This window comes from Myxocyprinus asiaticus, chromosome 39 (assembly GCF_019703515.2).
Source record: "Myxocyprinus asiaticus isolate MX2 ecotype Aquarium Trade chromosome 39, UBuf_Myxa_2, whole genome shotgun sequence".
NCBI classification, from domain to species: Eukaryota; Metazoa; Chordata; class Actinopteri; order Cypriniformes; family Catostomidae; genus Myxocyprinus; species Myxocyprinus asiaticus.
The window spans coordinates 6,953,385-6,973,749 of NC_059382.1; the positions used below are offsets into that span (position 1 = coordinate 6,953,385).

The window sequence follows — 20,365 nt, forward strand, 5'->3', positions numbered from 1 at the left end:
ATTTGGACTTTCCATTGACTTCTATTGTTTCTAAAAATACAAATTACAGTATGGCTAATTACAATTAACTACTATGGTTCAGAAACACACACATAGCAATTGTAATAAGCTTGTAAAGGTGCATTTACATGTAATGCCTGTTCAAAGTGCCCACAACAGAGTATATTTCTTCTTTTGTTTTTTTTTATTCAAAATTCAGAGTTAAATTCTGCATTACAGATCATTAGTTAAGCTTACTGTAAATAAAGAAATATCATAAGAACTGAGAGCAGAGTGCTGGGCCCAAAGAAAGCAGAATTGGTTGAGACACCGTTGCAAAGTTGAGTGTTACAGCAGTCATTGGTAAAAGTGAAGTTTACACCCATAGCAAACTTCTCTCCTGTAATGCCACAAAATACAGGAAGAACACAGCTCTTTTCATACAAGATGACCTGAAAATCACCTGTTCAAAGAAAAAGACATGCACAGAAATAAATGCATACACAAAGTAAATGGCTGAGTGAGAATATATGTTATACAGTATATGCAATATATATTGTATGTAATATATAAACATGGATGGGTGGATGGATGGGAATTAATGACACGTTTGCATACCTCTCTTTCCAACAGATTTGCTAGAAAGGCACAGCTGACCTGGTGGACACCTGGTAGGGAACTTCAGACAGTCCAGTGGGGAGATTGCAGGAAATACACACGTATAACAGAACAAAGGATCTGAAATTTTAAGATAAAGGGAACCCAGCTTTACTAAATCTGAAATAAATAAATAATGAGCCAATTATAAACTGCATCAGTTGATATGCATCAAAAGTTAAGCTGTTATACTTTCCAAAATTGAAATAGTGGAGGAGAGCTGAGAGAGGAAAGATATTATTGAAATAATCTAGAAGATGATGAAGGAAAAACTTTTACAATGAAGTAAGAGTGAAAAATAACCATTTTGTCAATATCTCTATTTTTTTACTCACCCACAGATGGGAGAAGACAAAAGAGGAGAAGAGTGGTAAGTAGCTGAGACATTATTTTAAGTTTCTCTTTCTACCCCCAGTGTTTGATCACTTCCAAACCGTATAAGTCCTTTACAGGTCAGAAACATCCAGGTTGTACATTATGAAACCTGCATATCATCAGTGATCTGATCCTCATTCAGGTCCTTTTTAAGCAACTCCGATGTACTGTAAGTTGTAGATCACTGACTTGTCTTCAAATATATCTACACCACCCTTGAACATAATTGAATCAACAGAGAGTGTGTTAGTCTAGCTGTGAGGTCAAGTTCTCATTAAGCAGAGGCCTCTGTATTTGAAATGGCCTATTACTCCCCTTTATATAAAGTTAATTATCAGTAATATCTCATAAACTGTGTTATAGCTGGAGGTCTGTAACCTTTAAGTATGTGTTCAGTTGTTTTGAAATTTTAAAGTTTATTTTCGGATGCCTTTGCTGGCAGAGTGGAATAGCAGTTCTGATTTAATCAGAGAATATATTTGTTAATGGAAGACATGCAGGAGAGAGGATGGCATGTCAACTGACGGTGAGTCTTGTGACTGTAAGATTGGTCAAAAACATGCTGTAGAAAAAGATAACTACTTAATTCAGTGATCTGTTAAGGCTGCTTATGCCAAAAATAAATTTGTTTAGTCCGGACTAAAACGTGAAAGAATTTGTGTGTAATAGAGCCTCTTTAGTGTTCAGAAAAGTTGCATCAACCATCAGCAGTCCCATAAGTGAACGTGGAGATGCGCAAGACTCTGAACACCTCTCCAACCTTATTAAAGGCTTCCTAAAAGGATAAAATAATCTGGAGAGTTACTTGTTTATGGACCTGATGAAATTACATTTGCTGTTTTATTACCTTATGTTTCAGGCAAATACTCCTCTCAGTGCTGGGAGCGATGGAACGGATGGGCCAATCACAGTTGTTTGTGATTATGGGTACAATTCATTCATTTTCTAGAGATTCCAGGGTAGGGTTGCACCAGCTGTGCGTAAATTCTCATGTAAATTAGGACGTAAAGTTCACACTAAGGGCTTAGTAACTACTAGTTAGTTTGTAACTAAGTCTTTAATTTGGTTGCACCACCTGTTCTCAAGGCAAGACTTAACTAGTAGATCGTAAGCTCTCCGTAAAGTGATGTGTAGTCGCATAATATGACGTTTACTTGTATTTATCCAATAAGCAGCCTTCAAATTTGTACACAGAAGTATTAAAAAGCTGTGAATCTCAATTTTATCTAGTTACGGTTGATGTTCAAACTTGTTTATTCACGTAACTGTCAGCTGTAATAAATTATATCCCCATTAAAATAGGATACGTAAAAAAAGTAGATTTGATAAATATATTTGCCCTGTGTAAATAACATTATATAGGAACTGTATCTAAAATAAATAAGGGGTGATAAATAAATACTAATACAACAGGCTGGAAAAATAGACATTTATTTATTTTAACATCCTATATATATTTTGAATGTGTTGAAATTTGACACCAGGCGACGCACCCTGAAAACTGCACCGTTAGATCGGTTTCATGCAGAAGAGCCGCTTAAAAGTAAAAAGGTTTTCTCTCTCGTAAATGTAAACGAGTGTAAATGTCAACATCATACTGTATGTCGAAATGATCGATGCCTGTCACGCAAAACATGAGCTCATTGATTTCATAAAATATTAGTCTGCTTTTTTATTCCATCCGTTACTCCTGGTCTGAGTCTGCCTTAAAAATTTAATTTATACGTAGGGTTACGTCCTACCTAAGTTTAATGGTGCAACGCTCAAATATTTAGTAGTGCGTAAATTGTGACTTAGTGCCCATTTACGCCACAACCAGGCTAAGTTTTAACTTATGCACAGCTGGTGCAGCCGGCCCCAGGGGAGGATATCGATTTGTATTTCAGGAACCAATCTGTGTACAAATGTCTCCAGTAAGAAATAATGTATTTAATGTACTTGTAGCCATGCCTTTTATTTCTAAATTAATTTACTTCCTAGTCTGGTCATGTGTCTTAGTCATGTGGGTTCCTGTTTCCCTTATGTTTCATGTGTCTTTTTCTTATTGGTTCTTGTATCATGTGTCTTGTAATCATGTTCATCAGTTCTTTTTTGTTATTGGTTCATGTTTATTAGTCTTGTTATCTTGTTTATTAGTTCTGTCCTTTCATTGGTTGTCTTGTTATCTTGTTTCCCCAGTGTGTGTATTTAAGCCCTCACATTTGCCTTTGTCCAGTATTATTTGACATGATGTGATGTAGGCTTTCAGAACAGAAAGGCCTGGTTTATGCTTTAGAAGAAGTTGAACTTTTTCTTCTTCTCCTGGACAAACTAAAGCAACTAGGCGAATGAAGGCTCCGTTTATACTATGTGACATCGTTTTAAAATTAGTTCATTTAGGGTGATGTTTTGGTGTTTAACATACTGTTCCAGCCACAAGTAAAGCCAATAATGCAGGTTTTTATCTCCGTAGACTGCCGAATTTAGCACTGTGCCACTTCTTTGCTTTAATAAACTTGTCATGGCCCCTTCCACTTTTAAACTCATCTCTCTCCATTCATTTGTCGTGGCTGTGATGTCTTTGTAGAGTTTGTGTTGCAAATCATGTAAAAAAGTGTACTTCCACACAATCTCTGAAAGATGGGCTTCAAAGTTATCCATTTTAACCACAGTAACCTAGGTAGCAACTCCTCAGATGTAATTGTATGTAAATAAAAAGTGTCATGTCCAAACCACACCCATGAATAGTTTCAACCAATCATCAATGCTCTTCAACCAGCCGAGTTCTATTGGGCCAAGAATTTCAGAGATGAAATTCGAACTGGAGAAATCTCACCAAATGAACACCTCACTGCATTTTGTCATCATTTGTAGGCGAACTAAGTAGAAGCCTGTTCGCCCAAATAAGCCATAAGTGTCACCTTGAGGAAGACACCTTTGTTTTTCTTAGGAAACTGTTATTTTATTAGTCAGTTCAGGGGTTTTGCATGGCTTACTCTAAATTTCCACAGCTAATTCAGTCAACAATGATTTAAAAGTTGTAGCTCTTTCATTTCAATGAACTATGCTGCTGCAAAGGAGTTTTACTTGCTTAGCATTTAACAAGGTTTTAAACTTTAACCAAGAACATAAAAAACTGACTGCTTTTGCTTATGTCTGTAGTATTGGTATTTTTGGGTGTGAAAGTGGAAACAGAGCACTTAAATGGTGTAGTCATGAAATATTTAGGGGGAGGGGCAATAATAAATAGTTTTTTTTAGTTTTTTTTTTTGTTGACTTTTCAAACCACTGAAAGTTTAGTCCAATTTAAAATGGATGTTATTTATTACTGTATAAACATCCAAAAACTTTTGGACTGAAAGTTTTCATAGACAAAATAATTTTACTGTGGCAAATCACCTTGAGTTATTTTCTTGGCCTAGTTTTAATTCATGCATATGAAGTTCAGCTTTTTTCGTCTTCTTAACAACTTTGTTGTTTCAGAGATGCTACAATGAAAGCATCTTTTGATGTTCCATCCCAAACTCAGTCCATGTTCTTACGCATTCACTGGCTACTCATATCAAATTAATATCACTTCAGAGAAAAAAAAATGTGATTTAACTATTCTAGACTTTACACTGTCCAAACATAATCAGTGTTAATAACCCAGGGACTGAAACACCGAACTACCTTCACTCTTAAGGATCAGAGAGCCTTTTTTCCTGTTAACTTTTCCACGCTGTATACTTTTGCCTTTAACTTTAAGTTAAAACTTAAGTCTTAGTCCAGGTAGAGTAGAAGGCATTTATAGTAAGCAGGAAATCATTAACAGCCCAAAAGCAAAGCCCCATTAGTGGGGCTTCTTTTTTTTTCTGAATAGTTTCGAGACAGAACTAACCACTGACACAGGAAGTGCAGCTTCATGCTCAAGTGACAGAAATTAACATATTTCTTATCTTTACCAGAAATCTGTGTCTTTTTGCTTATTTCTTTTATGTCTGAAATTATTATGCAAATATTCTGTAACATGCTGGCAATGCACACATGAGAGGAGTTCTCTTTTTGTTTCTCGCTGTTATTAACAAGCTTTGAACTTTAAGAACAACAGATTCGATTTGCAGGTAAAATCATTTTTTATCTGGCTTTCAGTTGATTTTTTTTATTGTGGTAAACACATATGTCATAGTTGATTACTCACATAACTGCTAGGTTGCAAATTACATGCATGCCAAATGTGCTTCTACAAACAAAATAACTTAAGGACTTTTTTTGATCATAGTGTGAACATGCTATCTGAGAAATGTTAATGTTGTCAAGTTCTAATGTAAGATTTGGAATTATTAGCTTGACTGAGTAAAATGCCTGATTTGTTTGCAACTGTAAGGGTGAATGCAAATAGGTAACAAGTTAAAAAAAATTATATAGTTGCAAGCTGCAGTTACAGAGCCAAGTACATCAGTGACACTATGTACACTGCATTAAACATGATCCAGTTAATGTAAGGACATTAGAACTATGATTTGATGCCAGTTGTTGAGCAGATTTAACCAGTCTTTGTGAAACCACTCACGTAAACTCAGGCCATGGTCACAATGACACTTGCCAAGTTGCTACAAAATGCAACAAATTGTTGACAGGGAATATGGCGGAGCTTGTAGCATTGGAAATCATTCATCTTTAGGCAAATTATTGAAAGTTCTATGAATATTTATAAAATTTCATGATTTGCTGACCAATGCTGTTGTCACCATTTGAATTAGATGGTAGATTTTGTTGTCACCAATCTTCACAGGTTCTCCAAAATCAAGGTGGAAATGACACCTACCAAGTTTCGTTTCAATAGGCCAAACTTTTCCTGATATACAACCTCTTTTCCTACTTTTAAAAATGGCCCTAAGACTCAAATATCTATTCAGTAACTTGTGTGCAGCTTGGTCTCAAGAGATCATCAAGAGTCAATTTAGGTGAAGAATGGACAAAATGTGTAGGATAAGCAGTGAAAAAAATGGAAGCGAATCAAGTATGCAGAAATACAAATCAATAGTTGAGTCCGGAATGGCATACTACCATACAACATGCTTTTTTCCCAATTTGGACTGTTTGAAGATTTAAGTGTTTGCAACCACATCATACGTTGTTGACTTAAGATGCAAGATCTTTATTGATATTATTATACTGCTATACTATCCTTACTATTTATGACATATATAGCTATAGTATAGTAGTATAGTAGTGTGCCATTCCAAACTCTCAGTTAATGACTTCAGTGAGCTCTGCATAAGTTAATAAATCAGAGGGAAAAAGATTTATATTTCTAGACCAAACAGTTTAAATATTAATAGTTATTAAGCCAATCAGTCCAATCAGTGTGCCAAATTTCCCAACTTTTATCCACTCATTTCGATGGGCTGCCATAGACTCCCATGCCAGAAGAAGATATCACAACAAAAACAGTAGGGACCTTCTGTTCTTGGTCCCTAATAAAGAAAACTGATAAATAATACAAAATCTGTAAAGATCACCTGTAATGAACAAACTTTGTGTTGTCAAAATGAAATCAATGGAAAACATCGGCTCCACAAGTTACCACAAAAATGAGCAGAAAAAGGAAGAAAAAACAGACTGACTCATTTGCAGCTGTGGCCTTCAACATAAACACCTTCGCCCACACATGCTACAACAAGCATTAAATGTGCTATCTGTGTTCCAGAGACAAAACTCTGGTGCTCAAAATTAATAATGTGAATGTCTTTCATTTCATTAGCAGCTGATTGCAATCTACAGACAGAATGATGATTCCTGAACGGATTCCTCTCTTTTTGTTTGGTGTGTATTGATTTATTTATTCATTTATTTTTTAGTAATCTACAGTGCATAAAAAATGTAATCTAAATTTTTGCCTTAATTTATCAGTATATGTGAGAGTGTAACTGATATTGTTTTTCGTGAAGTTCTCTTGATAGGTTCCTCCACCCAATCAAGTACAGATGTAATAACTATACATAATACAAAAGCAACAAAAGCAGAGGGATCATGTGTAACTATCACCTGTGATTACAAAAAAAAAGAGAACGTACCTCTGACACTACTCTGGTTTAAAGATTCATATTATGACAAGGAGAATTCAATGTTTAAGGGGACTATTGTATACAGTAACACAAAAGAACGTCCACAATCACAAGATTACTCCAGCAGAGTGGAATTCATTAATGATGCAAGTGAACTATCGGACCAAAGAATAAAATGTAATTTAAGAATCAATGATCTACAGAAGACAGACAGTGGGAACTACAGCTTTAGATTCATTAGTCAGTCTGAAAATAAGTACATGAGCAAAGCGAATATGACTCTCACAATTGAAGGTAAATTAATTGTCATTATTTATGGAGATTAATGTAAATTGTGGAATTTAAAATGTTACTTTTTAAAATAACATTTACTTTGAGATTCAAATTCACAGATTCAAAATTAATAATCCTATAATTAAGGTAAAGCCTACAGTGATTATATTGTTTACAAAAAGTAAATTCTTGGAAATGTAGCTTATGTTTGACACTACTACCTTTTAAAGTTTTTATTTGGTAACATTTACAAGGAGATATCTAACTTTAAAATGGTCTTGAGTGACAGTTTTGGATCACCTTTTTTACTCCACATTTTTTCCTCATTCCAGACAATCCTTGTAAGGTACACATCGAACCATTAGAGTCAAAGAGTCCAGTCAAAGAATCAGATGAATTTACTGTCCGTTGTTCCACATCTGGTTCCTGTCCATCTAATCCAGAATGGCTCATTCACACAACAGGACAAGAACCAGAATGGGTGAACATCTTACTAGCTGATAGGATGACCATAGGTGCTGAACCGGGAAAAGAAGGCAAAAAAGTCACCAGTCTGAAAATCAAAGTGACATGGGCAGATGACAACAGGATTCTGTCTTGTCGTCCAGCAGGAAGTCAGGACAGCTGCCTGATCAGAAATGTAACTCTGTCTGTAGAATGTACGAATGATGGCTTATTCATTTTGTCCTATGTCTATGATCAGATACAGTATAGTGTAATTTAATGTCATTAAATGGACCCAAAAAGTATTAGTACACTTAAGCCAAAATGTATTAATATCTTTGCATTATCTCACAAAATATCAAACCAAGTGGCTTTCATTAAAAAAGGGCCAAACACAAGCATAACATTTTACAAAATAATTTTGATTAAAAAAAAATACTATTCAAAATGACAAAACAGTATTTTGATGCATTCTAGTTGTCTAACGTTAATGGAACCTGTCTATAGTTTAGTCATGTGATGAACTACAGTACACCTGTTGTTACTCTGCTTAGACACCTGTGTGACTTTATAAAATTACATTGAGATCAGTTGCATAAAAGATATTAAAATATGGCTTTGAAAGGTGAAGTTGGTTTTGAGAAAAGATTGGCATCATTTGTTTGCAGTTGGTTTGATATTTTGTATCTAATACAATGATATTGAAATGTGTTTAAGAGTGTCTTAAGTGTCCAAAAATGTCCAAATACTTTTTGGGGCCACTGTGTATAGAACTACATTCATCTCTCAAAGGGCCTTCCCATACTGACTGACTATTGTTCACTTAGTAAAAATGAAGTGCAATGTTTCCAGCTGTCCACTTTATATCTGTTTTCTTCTCTAGATGCACCTAAAGATACATATGTAACGGTAAGCTCTGATAATGTCAAGGAAGAAGATTCTATCACTATCTCTTGCAACAGCAGAGGTCATCCTAATGTCACCATCGAATGGTTCAAAAATGAGAAACTGATCAGTTCAGAGTCTGAGTTGAGAATTGAGGACGTCAAGCCAGATGACAGTGGAGACTACAATTGTCAAGCTAAAAACAAGCATGGAGACAATAAATCAAATGTCACTTCAATCAGAGTGAAGTGTGAGTTTGGTTAAAGTGGTTTGTCAACAGATGATATATATGATCTGTGTGGTTCATATGCTCAGTCCTTTCTATTATTATACACATTATGGTTTTATTGTAATCCCTAATAAATCATCACATTGGTATATAAGATTATCTTTCTTGTATCTATCCTATACATTTTTCAGATGGTCCAAAAGGTGTTACAGTGTTACCTTCTGTCAATGATCTCAAAGAGGGAGAAAAACTGACACTGACATGCTCAGTGAACGACAGTAACCCACCAGCCAATGAGTTTATTTGGTACTTTAAAAATTCCAAGGTACAGCTGCAAACCACACAGACATTAACCATCAGCCCAGTTACGCCAAACGACATGGGGAGCTACCATTGTGAAGCAAATAATGGAATAAAAACAGCAGTGTCTGATAAATGCTGGGTAGCTGTTAAGTGTAAGTATTGTTATTATTTTTGATCCCCTTCAGATGTGATTTTTTTCCGCTGAGCATTTAAAAAATGTTTTTACCCAGCTGATATTTAATTTTCTCCAATATAGAAATAAGTCTAAAAAATATGTGCCAACACATGTCCACTACAATGGACATCACGACTGAAGCAACATAAACTTTCAAGAAACGTTTGATAGGGTGCCTCATAGTTTTAGTGTATTAACCATACATGTGAACTATAGTTTAAACCTATACAGTATGTGAACTAGTCTAAGTTTTAGATTTTGAAAAGAACATACATACTGTAGCAATAAATAATGCAATATGAATGTAGAAAATAGGTTGTTGGATGGCAAGATGAAGTCTCCAAATCTTGTTTGATTCTTTTTTTTCCTTGCATGCGGTGTGTGAGTCGGTGTGTGTGTGTCTGTGTGCATTTGTGGGTGTTTTTATGTGTACTTGCTGGTTGATTTGATCAATTCACTGATGAGCCAAAACATTATGACCACTCACAGGTGAAGTGAATAACACTGATCATCTCCTAACATGGGCACATGTCAAGGTCTGGGTAGATTAGTCAATGTGTTAGATGCAGGAGAAATGGGATAGAGTAAAGACCTGAGTGATTTTGACAAGGGCCAGGTGACTAAGTCAGAGCATCCCTGAAACTGCAAGGCTTGTGGGGTGCTCCCTGTCAGCAGTGGTGAGTACCTACCAACAGTGGTCTGAAGAGGACAAACCACAAACCGGCGATAGGGTGTTGGGCGCCCAAGGCTCATCGATGCGTGAAGGCAACGAAGGCTATCCCATCTGGTCCAAATCAACAGATAGTCTACTGTGGCACAAGTAACAGAAAATTGTAATGATGGTTACAGGAGGAATGTGTTACAACACACAGTGCATCACAACCTGCTGCGTATGGGGTTGCGTAGCCGCAGACCGGTCAGAGTGCCCATGATGACCCCTGTCCACCATCGAAAGCACCTACAATGGCTACACGAGCATCAGAACTGGATCATGGAGCAGTGGAAGAAGGTCGCCAGATCCAATGAATCCCGTTTTCTTTTACATCACGTGGATGGCCGTGTACATGTGTGCCGTTTACCTTAGGAAGTGATGGCATCAGAATGCACTGTGGGAAGGTGACAAGATGGTGGAGGGAGTGTTATACTCTGGGCACTGTTCTGCTGGGAAACCCTGGGTCTGGCCATCCATGTGGATGTCAGTTTGACATGTGCCACCTACCTAAACATTGTTGCAGACAAGGTACACCCCTTAATGGCAATGGCCTCTTTCAGCAGGATAATGCACACTGCCACACTGCACAAATTGTTTGGGAATGGTTTGAGGAACACGATGAAGAGTTCCAGGTGTTGCCCTGGCCTCCAAATTCAGTTTGAGCATCTGTGGGATAACCCGGACCAGCAAGTCCGATCCATGGCGGCTCCACCTCACAACTTACAGGACTTGAAGGATCTGCTGCAAATGTCTTGGAGCCAGATACAACAGGACACCCTCAGGGATCTTGTAGAGTTTATGCCTCTGCGGGTCGGTGCTGTTTTAGTGGCACGTGGAGGACCAACAGCATATTAGGAAGGTGGTAATAATGTTTTTGCTCATCAGTGTATATGCTTGTGTGCACTGTAGCAGCTTCTCCAAACTGTTGACCAAATGCAAGTGTTACCAGAGCTGGAAGAAACTGCCACGGGACATGGTGTTCCTAAAAATGCCAATATCCATACCAGCTTCCCAGTACATGGACACTCTTGGCAACTTAATCACTCCCATAGCCAGGTGGAGACCAACTTGGGTTCTGATTTCTCCTGTAATAGCTGTTTTGAAACCCAGTGTACCATTTTGCAAGGCACTGTGCTTCAATAAAGTAAAGAACACTAAAGTTGTGCTTTTTTGGGTGAGATTTGGGAAGATTTTAAGGTCTTTAGACCTTATTTGGCTCAGATTACTAAATTACACCATTCATTTTCATATAAAATAAGCACATTTTTTATCTTCACTTCAATAAAAAACCTACATTTCAGTAAATTGAAAGAGTCACAAAACATCAAAATATGTCATACATGGTAAAATCTGCTGGAATAAAAATAACAATAATGTGAAATGAAAGCTATGTCCAACAGATGCTTCAGTGCTCATTGGCTGATCTCTATAGGCCAATGTTGTAAAAAATTTAATTTCTATATTTTATCACAAGTTATGCATTGAATATACATTATTTTTAGACATTATATCAACAATTGTTTGTCAAATTGTAACATATTTTTAGCTCTGAAATGCTTGCTCAAATTTCACCACCAGGCACACTGATACTAAGTCATGAGGTTCCAGCTGATATCTTTCAAGACCTGATGTCCAGTGGGATGGACATTAAACTTTACAAAATTTCTGTGTTCTACAACTCTGAAAGATCTTCAAATTAACTTAATCTGTCTGTCTGTCAGACCATCCATCCGTCTATCTATCTAGTGTATTGTGACATATCAGCTAAATACTTGTGGAATCAAACTATATGCCCTCAAATGTATAATATTTATTGATGATGTAATGATGAATCACTTGTATTGTTGTATTTCTCATTTGTAAGTTGTTTTGGAAAGCTCCTAAATGAATACTGTAAATTTGTCTTGTCTCTCAGATTCACCACGAAACATTAAAATAGAGGGCACAACCTCTGTAAAAGTGGGTTCCAGTCTCACTTTGAATTGCTCAGCTGATGCCAACCCAAATCCAACCTTGTACACCTGGAAGCACACACCTGGACCGACCTCTTCTCTCCTATCCTCAAAGACAAATGGAGATGGACATTTATACATTAAGGCAGTGACCATTCAACATGCAGGACAGTACACATGTGATGTTTCCAATTCTCTTGGCACAAAGTTTTCCTCCACAAATGTTGATGTACTTTGTAAGTCCATTTAAATCTACAATGTGTACATATACATTTAGCATTCCTTTGAACTGTGACAGAAGGTCCTGTGCCTTTTTAGCTTTATAGCATGATTATAGTGAAAAGAAATAGCTTGTTTTGAATTATCATTTTCAAATCTATATTCATTAAAATACAGGAAGCATTTACTGTAGAAACCTTAATAACACACAGCATCTAAATCTCGAATGACTCACCCCAGCTCCATTAATTCAATAATAACTTAACCAGTTGGTGAAATTTTCACAAATAACACATTAATGTGCATGTTATGTTGTCACTTCTTGAACTCTGCAGATCCTCCTTTTGAACTCAACTTTACCATGATGAGGGAAGTGAGAGAATATGAAATGATCTCCATTATATGCACAGTTCAAAGCTTTCCTGTGTCAGAGCTTACAGTGACAGGACCATCTAATTTCAGAAACATGCATGACAATGGATGGAACATAACTAAATCGACAAACATGTTAACTGTCTACTTTAATGTTTCTGAGTCGGATGCAGGCTGGTACACATGTACAGCACAAAATTTGGTGGGATCAAATAAAACAGGAAATGAGTTGAAAGTGTTGTGTAAGTAATAATCAGCGAGCAAAAAATACTTTTTTGGGTGAACTTGATTTCAGACGACTTTAACTCATTTACTTTTGTTGTAGAAACTCACATTAATAATAATACTGAGATTAAGGTTAACTTATTTTAGCACTAATACTTAATGGATTATATATGTACAAGAATAAATAATTGTACTTGATACAGAACAGATTTAAAGGAGTGTAAGCTTTACTTCACCTTAAATAATATGTATTTCATCTTCTCTTTTGTCATGTGTCTGCAGATGGACCTAAGAATGTGAATATAAGCTATAAAGGGGAACAGAAGATGGGAAATGAGTTCACACTTACATGTAATGCTCGCTCCAAACCTGAAGTGACCTCATATGAGTGGAAGAAGCATGTCAGTAAAGAGTCAGTCGGAGGTGAACAGAAACTACACTTTCATTCATTGAAAATCTCAGACTCTGGTCAGTACATCTGCATTGCTCGTAATTCCATTGGAAAAGCAAAATCCCACCCAGTAAACATAAGAGTGATGCGTGAGTACACTTTTCCGTCCTGTACATTTGAATAACTTTTGGCAAAAATGCTTCATTTGAATGTTTTGAAAACAAGTGCCTCAAAAATATTCATACATTTTTATAATAAAGGTTTCTGTTTGTCTGTTTTGTATAGATGCTCCAACCATAAATATACTCCACAACATGACAACCTTAACTCAAGGGAATTGGGATCATCCAGTGTATCTGACATGCAGTGCAGATGCATACCCTCCTCCCACAGACTACAAGTGGAACAGACAAGAGGACAAGAAAACTACATTACTGTCAAACCAGCAGAACTTCACTGCTCAGGAACCAGGAATGTACTACTGCATTGCAGCCAATGAGATTGGAGCTTCCCAGTCCAAATATATCATGCTATATGACAGCCGTGAGTATACAATATATTTAGCAATTAACTAATCGATAGACCTTATTCAAAGTGCCATATTTATTTTTGTGGGAATTAAAATTAGGCTCTGAGGTATAGACTTGCTGTCTCTTCAACAGCATGCACAGAAGGCTATATAAAGGTGTAAAGGTCCTAAATTTCCAATCAGTTCCAATTTCCAGTTTTTTGTCAGCTGAAATTCTTTGGAAAGATGGTGTCTGAAAAGTTGTTTCTGAACAATCAACACTAATTTAAACAACAATACAACCCACTGAACAGACTGTACTTCTATCCCTCCCTCACAGCCTCATTTTAATTCCTGTCAGAAAATAAATATGGTGCTACTCTGAAAAGGTGTATTAACTATTAAACTCATGATATTTTTAATTTGTTGTATAATTATTTAAATTTAATACTGCAACATTTTGGACAACCGTAACTGGACAGTCCAGTTATAGATGTTTAGGTTGCTACTGTAATTATTTGTTTATGGAAACTCTTTTGACGATCGAGACAGGGTTAAGATTAGAGTTGGGATTTAAATTAGGTTTAGGTTTAGGTTTTCAGGTTTTGTTGATTTTCTCTCATCATTTTCTTACCCTCCTGCCATCCCGGATGAGTATGACTTTCTTTCTTCAGCAGAACACAAATGAAGATGTTTCGAAGAATATTTCAGCTGTCTAGTTCCATAAAATTCAAGTGAATGGGTGTCAGCTTTTTGAAGCTCCAAAAATCACATACAGTATAGCCATCATAAATGTAATCCATATGATTCCAGTGGAGTAATTCATGTCGTCTGAAGTGAAACACTATATGTGTGTAAGAAATAGATCAATATTTAAAACCATTTTTACAAAAAATGTTCACTTCTGGACAGCTTGAGGTTTGTATGTTGACGAGTGTGGAGTTCAAACTGCCTCTCGAGTGACGTAAGTGTGTAAGCCTCCTCTCCATAAATATTCATATGTAGATCCCTTATTAGCAGCTGTTTCTTTGGGCCGCGATACTGTTTCCACACAAAAGCATTTTATGTTGCTGTCTGAGCAAGGATCTCGGCATAAGGCATCTCCTCCATTCACATACTTTTAAAATGATCCAGACTGCTCTCCTTGATGACTGTTGCAGCCGTGGCCCATGCATTTTAAGTCTAGGCCTTCAGTGCAATTCATGCCATTAAGAAAACACAGTTTCACTATGAATAAGATACTGTATGCCCATCATATTAGCAGTCAACTAATAATACCAACTGACATTTTAAAAACACGTCCTCGTATGAAAGCCAGAATCAAGGAGGTCTAATACCAAGAAAAAGCTCTCTAATAATAATTGCTATTTCAATTTTGCTTGCAATACATTTAGTTTCGTCAGGGTACACGGTTACTTTTGAAAACTTGATCCGACACTGAATGCTCAAGCAGTCTAATTTACACTTGGAAAACTCCTGATGTTGCTATAACAATGCAAAAAGCACTTACCAATTTGCTTGAAGTGAAAATCAGTCCTCCTTTCCTGTTTAATTAATCAAACACACGATCATGCAGAACATCTCAGGTTTTTAAATCCATAAGGATCTCTTTCTCAATGGCAATATCAGCAGTGATGATCGCTGACTCATCAGCAAGATCTCGCACTCTTCGCTTTCAAATTACGTACATCAATTAAAGCATGATCAAATCAATCTGATTGGCTGATTAATCTGACAATCTGACTTTAAATGCCTATTCACTGCAGTGTTGAGGGATTCTGTGAAATTCTGAAGGCCTGACGGGGTGGAGCTCAAACTCAACGCGATGCTTCGGCTAAGGAGCATGGCTTTGGGCATGCGATTTGTGAAACAGTCGTCACACTTTTAAGCATCGAGGAATAAATTCTGATTGAATAATTTTTTAGTTTTTTTGCTATTTGTTTGTAGATTAATTAGGAGTTGAAAGTGATTGAAAATGCATAGGCAAAAAGGTCAATGAGAATGAAAGGATGAAAATATATTTATTTATTAGGCATGTTATGCCAGCAGAGAAGGCTTTGCTGGCCCTGAGAAACTGCCACTGCTGTTCCAAGATGGCACCGAATTTGACGGATCCAAACCAGCCGAATGAGACATCTATGTATGATTATCTATGCTCCTCTTTTGTTTGTTTTGTTTGTTTTACTTCCAAACCTTGACCCTTGTGAATTTTTAGTTAAAAAGTTTTAAATATTGATCTATTTCTTACACCTAGCAGTTCGCTTCAGAAGACATGAATTAATACATTGGAGTTGTATGGATTAATTTTATGATGGCTTTATGTGCTTTTTGGAGCTTCAAAAAGTTGGCACACATTCACTTGAATTTTGTGGACTTATAGGGCTGAAATATTCTACTAAAAATCTTCATTTGTGTTCTGAAGAAGAAAGAAAGCGATACACATCCGGGATGGCATGATGTGAGTACATTATGAGAGAATTTTTATTTTTGGGTGAGCTATCCCTTTAAGTAAAGTCAGGCTTATAATTGGTATTAGAATAGTGTTAGGTTGCAGTTTCAGGTTTTGACAGGGTGATGATCTGATTATTAACTCATCTCTTTCTCTACCCCTCTTAATTTAGCCAACTTTCTCAGGATCCTCTATCAGATTATCTTGCCTATCATTCTCCTGTTTATTGTAATTGCTGTGGCCGCCTTTCTAATACGAAGGTAAATTCCTTTTTCTAAGCGTTACTGAAGAAAAGCTACAAAGGGATCTATGATGTTGAAGTTACATGTTTAAGCCCTGACAAATCTTTGTAACCCACATGTCTGGCTGAGATTAAATTTACTGTCTTTAAGTTTGGGGTCCCAGAGATCCCAATGATGTACAGTATGTGTAAAAATAATAATATCATTTTCTAAATTAATCTCTTATATACCCTTCAAATTCATTTAATATGTTTCCCTGACCTGAAAATCCTGTTATAGATATTATTATTTTCCTGTAATAGACAGATATTATTGAAGCCTTAACACACTCTGTTGTATCACAATGTAGGTACTGTATGCAATTTTCTAAAGATATCAGCCAGTATTAACGCTGTTTCTGTTTGCGGTCAGCAAAGGCACATTGTAGAAATATACAATGAAACAAATCCATATATATATTCTCTCAGACCCCAAACAGAGGGTTAATAATGCAACTAAAAATCAATACAATTTTATAAAATTAAGTTTGTATTATGTGCAGTGTAAGGTTGCCTGAGGAGCAGTAGTAGTAGTGTTAATTGTTTATTTCAGTTTGTGTCTGTCAAAATAATTTTCCTTCTTCCAGTAGTCATTTTCTAATGATTGTGCTTGTTTTTTTGTAGGATCATCATCAAGGCAAGAGCAGATCAACTAAGTGGAGCAGATAATCCATTGCATTTTTTCCCAATAATGCTGTCACGGTCTTCCACAGTGACAAACTTGCTTTTATTGGTTATTTTACTTCTGTTTATTACAGCTACTCTACTTACAGAATAATTCAGTTAACATTGAACTCGGGGGCCTGGGTAGCTCAGCAAGTATTGATGCTGCCTACCACCCCTGGAGTCGCGAGTTCGAATCCAGGGTGTGCTGAGTGACTCCAGCCAGGTCTCCTAAGCAACCAAATTGGCCCGGTTGCTAGGGAGGTTAGAGTCACATGGGGTAGCCTCCTCGTGGTCGCTATAATGTGGTTCTCGCTCTCAGTGGGGCACGTGGTGAGTTGTGCATGGATGCCTTGTTGAGCGTGTTACTGCGGAGACATAGCGCGTGTGGAGGCTTCATGCTACTCTCCGTTCAACAAGCCATGTGATAAGATGCGCGGATTGACGGTCTCAGATGTGGAGGCAACTGAGCTTCGTCTTCCGCCACTCGGATTGAGGCGAGTCACTACACCACCACGAGGACCTAGAGCACATTGGGAACTGGGCACTCCAAATTGGGGAGAAAAGGGGAGAGAAAAATATTAACATTAAACTCACCAAGAACTTTTTAAAACTTACATCTACAATAAGACAACTTGATAAAATAGTATTTACTGAATAAGAGATCAGCTTTTGAATGGTCTTTTTTGTTTGGGTTATGAACACTTAGGGATCTCGAAATAATACCCGGGAGAATCTGTCTATGGCAGGCATTCCTGATCCATGTCATGGAAGAGCTAATCACTCGGATGCAACGCTCCATTCCCAAGATCTTATAAGATTACATGACCTGAGTCCAAGGTAACAGTTGCATGACTGATATTGTGAGTCAATAATGCGGTCCACTTTTTGTCATTAAATTAATCTGTTTCTCTTAAGGTTGTCAACTAATACCCACACTGTGTATGCTGTCATTAACCTGCCACAAACGAAACAGGTGAGAGAATGTATTCCATTTAATGGAACAGGTTGTCAAAAAATCCCAAGTGCTTAGCAAGCTTGTGAGATTTTTTTGTCTTAAAGGAAGGGCATTCCCCAAAACAAAAACAAAAAAGTGGACATATAGACAATGGCTTGGGCACATCCTCCTTAAACTATGCCACTCTGGAGTTTGCAGAAAAAAATGAGGCAGCAAAAAGGTAAAATCAAGTGTGAAAATGAGGATCAGAAGTCAAACTTCAATTATGATTACTGTAATGAATGATTAAATTATATAACTGTGAAGAAAATATGTAATTACTAAATTTTTTGGACCTATTTGTAATTTCATTACAACTACTGAAAAATAGGCCTACTTAACATTCCCATCGTCGTTTAGTATGACTATAATTTCCGTTCATTTTACTGTGTGATTCAATCTTGGTTGACCTTAATATTTAAAAAATGCAATGTAATGCACTGATGTTCATTTTAATTATAGTATATTATTGTTATTTTAGAACACCTGAATGTACTGATGATTCTGTAGTCTATGCCATGGTATCAAAAAATAAACAGTCAAAGGTAAGCCTTCAGATTACACCAGCCATGCGGTTGAAAATGTAAACCCTAAAACCACAGTTTAACAGAATGATGTTTCCATGTTAAAGGTATATTTACCAAAAACATTTATTTCTGTCATCATTCGCTCATCCCCATGTTGTTCCAAACCTGTATGACTTGCTTTCTTGCAAAGGAGATGTTAGGAAAAATGGTTGGTCTCAGTCATCATTTACTTTCATTGTATGGAAACATGATGCAATGACAGTGAATGGAGACTGTAATTTTGCCTAATTACATAGTGTACAGTATATTGAGAATATTTGCTTTATGATATCTTCCTCTTCCCAGAATTCCCAATCCGAGCAACCTGATTATGAGAATGTTTCTTCTAAGGGTGCTCCAAAACTTCCATTCTCAAATATAGACTGGGATTCTGATACCAGTGAAGAAGACGAAGTGAATTATGCCACTGTGTCGTGTTCTGAGAAGAGTCCTTTTGACAGTTCAAGCTCTGATGAAGAGGACAGAACTATATATTCCACCATAAAACATAACTGAAGCTAGCAGCAATTGTGTGTATTAAATTCTTAATCTGATTTTTACCTGAGCATTATGGACAATAATAAGTAATGAAATTATATGATATGATAATTATGATCATGTGAATACTTTGCCATACAGTACATCTGAAAGATGTGGCAGTTATATAAGTCATATGTTGTCATTAAGCTTGTTCACTAAAGTGCCCTCTCTCTCTCTCTCTCTCTCTCTCTCTCTCTCTCTTATGTTTTTTTTATGAAATGTGCCATTGCAGTAAAGTAATATCGGAATGTTTTGAATTATGATGTAGAGATACTATTTCTTTGTGTTTATCACTCAGGTCAGGTGCCTGAGCAATGGTGTGAGCATGGAAAACTACTTTAAGAGTTTCTTATGCTACTCTAAATTGTGTCACTAACGTTTAAAAAAAACAAAACATCAATGTACTTTTCTGGTGTAAAAGAGCTGAGAAAGAGAATCCTGTTTATGTGTTGTGATGCAAGTGTTAACGTGTGAATTTAAAACTGCATGATCATGAAATACTTGAAATAAATGTATATTTTTTATTTTTATTTTTTCATTTGTAATAGACATATATAAATCACTTTGGTGTAAAAAGAGAAAGAAATCTGTTGAAGCATGATTATGACATTCATTTTTTTTTTTCTTTTTTTTTTGCATCAGTGTGCACTAAATAGCCCAATTCATCATACATGTAAACATTTGCTATTATATAAGTAAAATAAGATCATGATAAAATACAACTTCACTTCACACTGTAATCTTTACAGTACATTAATATCAATTATTTTGCTCTATTGCATATAAATACACATTATTTTTATTGTTATTGTAATAAACAGCATGTAGATGCAGCAGGAAAAGAGCTCTGATATGTCTCAAGCACTGAGGCTTGTTATGTATAATCTAGAACAATCCAGATCCGTGTGAAATGGCTGAATGGTATACAAAAAGCTAAAAGGTAAGCATTTTGCTAACTTGAGAAATAATGACTTTTGTAGATAACTGAATGTACTGTATACAATATCAAAGTAAGCATAAATGCATCCATCTCCACTTGTAAGTTTTTGTTATAACAATACACTCAATAGCTTTAATTAATAATAATTATAAAAATAATCAAATCAAATTTTAGTCACATTTTTGGTAACACTTTTTATGAA

General features: G+C 36.2%; 2 protein-coding genes across 6 annotated transcripts; one reads left to right on the forward strand and one right to left on the reverse strand.

Annotated features, from left to right (window-relative positions):
• Positions 1–206: 206 nt before the first annotated feature.
• lypc (ly6 domain containing, pigment cell) lies at positions 207–1,134 on the reverse strand. Its single transcript, XM_051679172.1, has 3 exons — positions 972–1,134; positions 598–717; positions 207–442 (listed from the first exon to the last, which is right to left on the reverse strand). The coding sequence occupies exons 1-3, from the start codon at positions 1,021–1,023 to the stop codon at positions 234–236; spliced, it is 381 nt and encodes a 126-aa protein (XP_051535132.1). The 5' UTR covers positions 1,024–1,134; the 3' UTR covers positions 207–233.
• Positions 1,135–4,939: 3,805 nt separating this feature from the next.
• Positions 4,940–19,822, forward strand: si:dkey-24p1.1 (uncharacterized protein LOC556718 homolog). Of its 5 annotated transcripts, none has more exons than XM_051679122.1 (17): positions 4,941–5,093; positions 6,737–6,798; positions 6,924–7,334; positions 7,646–7,972; positions 8,641–8,892; positions 9,063–9,326; positions 11,977–12,249; positions 12,568–12,846; positions 13,112–13,369; positions 13,506–13,763; positions 16,350–16,437; positions 17,082–17,094; positions 17,830–17,960; positions 18,039–18,096; positions 18,183–18,298; positions 18,599–18,662; positions 18,990–19,822. In XM_051679122.1, the coding sequence occupies exons 2-17, from the start codon at positions 6,762–6,764 to the stop codon at positions 19,197–19,199; spliced, it is 3,039 nt and encodes a 1,012-aa protein (XP_051535082.1). In that variant the 5' UTR covers positions 4,941–5,093; positions 6,737–6,761; the 3' UTR covers positions 19,200–19,822. The 5 variants fall into 5 exon arrangements, with proteins under 5 accessions (XP_051535084.1, XP_051535082.1, XP_051535080.1 ...); XM_051679120.1 differs by having other exon boundaries at positions 4,942–5,093; positions 17,082–17,190; positions 18,990–19,820; XM_051679121.1 differs by having other exon boundaries at positions 4,960–5,093; positions 6,740–6,798; positions 17,082–17,190; positions 18,990–19,821.
• The last annotated feature ends 543 nt before the right edge of the window (positions 19,823–20,365 follow it).

Excerpts from the sequence above, each read along its gene's own strand:
- si:dkey-24p1.1 (XM_051679120.1), top strand. The coding sequence starts at position 6,762 with ATGATGATTCCTGAACGGATTCCTCTCTTTTTGTTTG. Across the intron at positions 9,327-11,976 it reads ATGCTGGGTAGCTGTTAAGT|ATTCACCACGAAACATTAAA; the intron begins GTAAGTATTGTT and ends CTTGTCTCTCAG. Across the intron at positions 18,663-18,989 it reads CAAAAAATAAACAGTCAAAG|AATTCCCAATCCGAGCAACC; the intron begins GTAAGCCTTCAG and ends TCCTCTTCCCAG.
- lypc (XM_051679172.1), bottom strand. The coding sequence starts at position 1,023 with ATGTCTCAGCTACTTACCACTCTTCTCCTCTTTTGTCTTCTCCCATCT. Across the intron at positions 718-971 it reads TTGTCTTCTCCCATCTGTGG|ATCCTTTGTTCTGTTATACG; the intron begins GTGAGTAAAAAA and ends TTAAAATTTCAG. Across the intron at positions 443-597 it reads CAAATCTGTTGGAAAGAGAG|GTGATTTTCAGGTCATCTTG; the intron begins GTATGCAAACGT and ends TTCTTTGAACAG.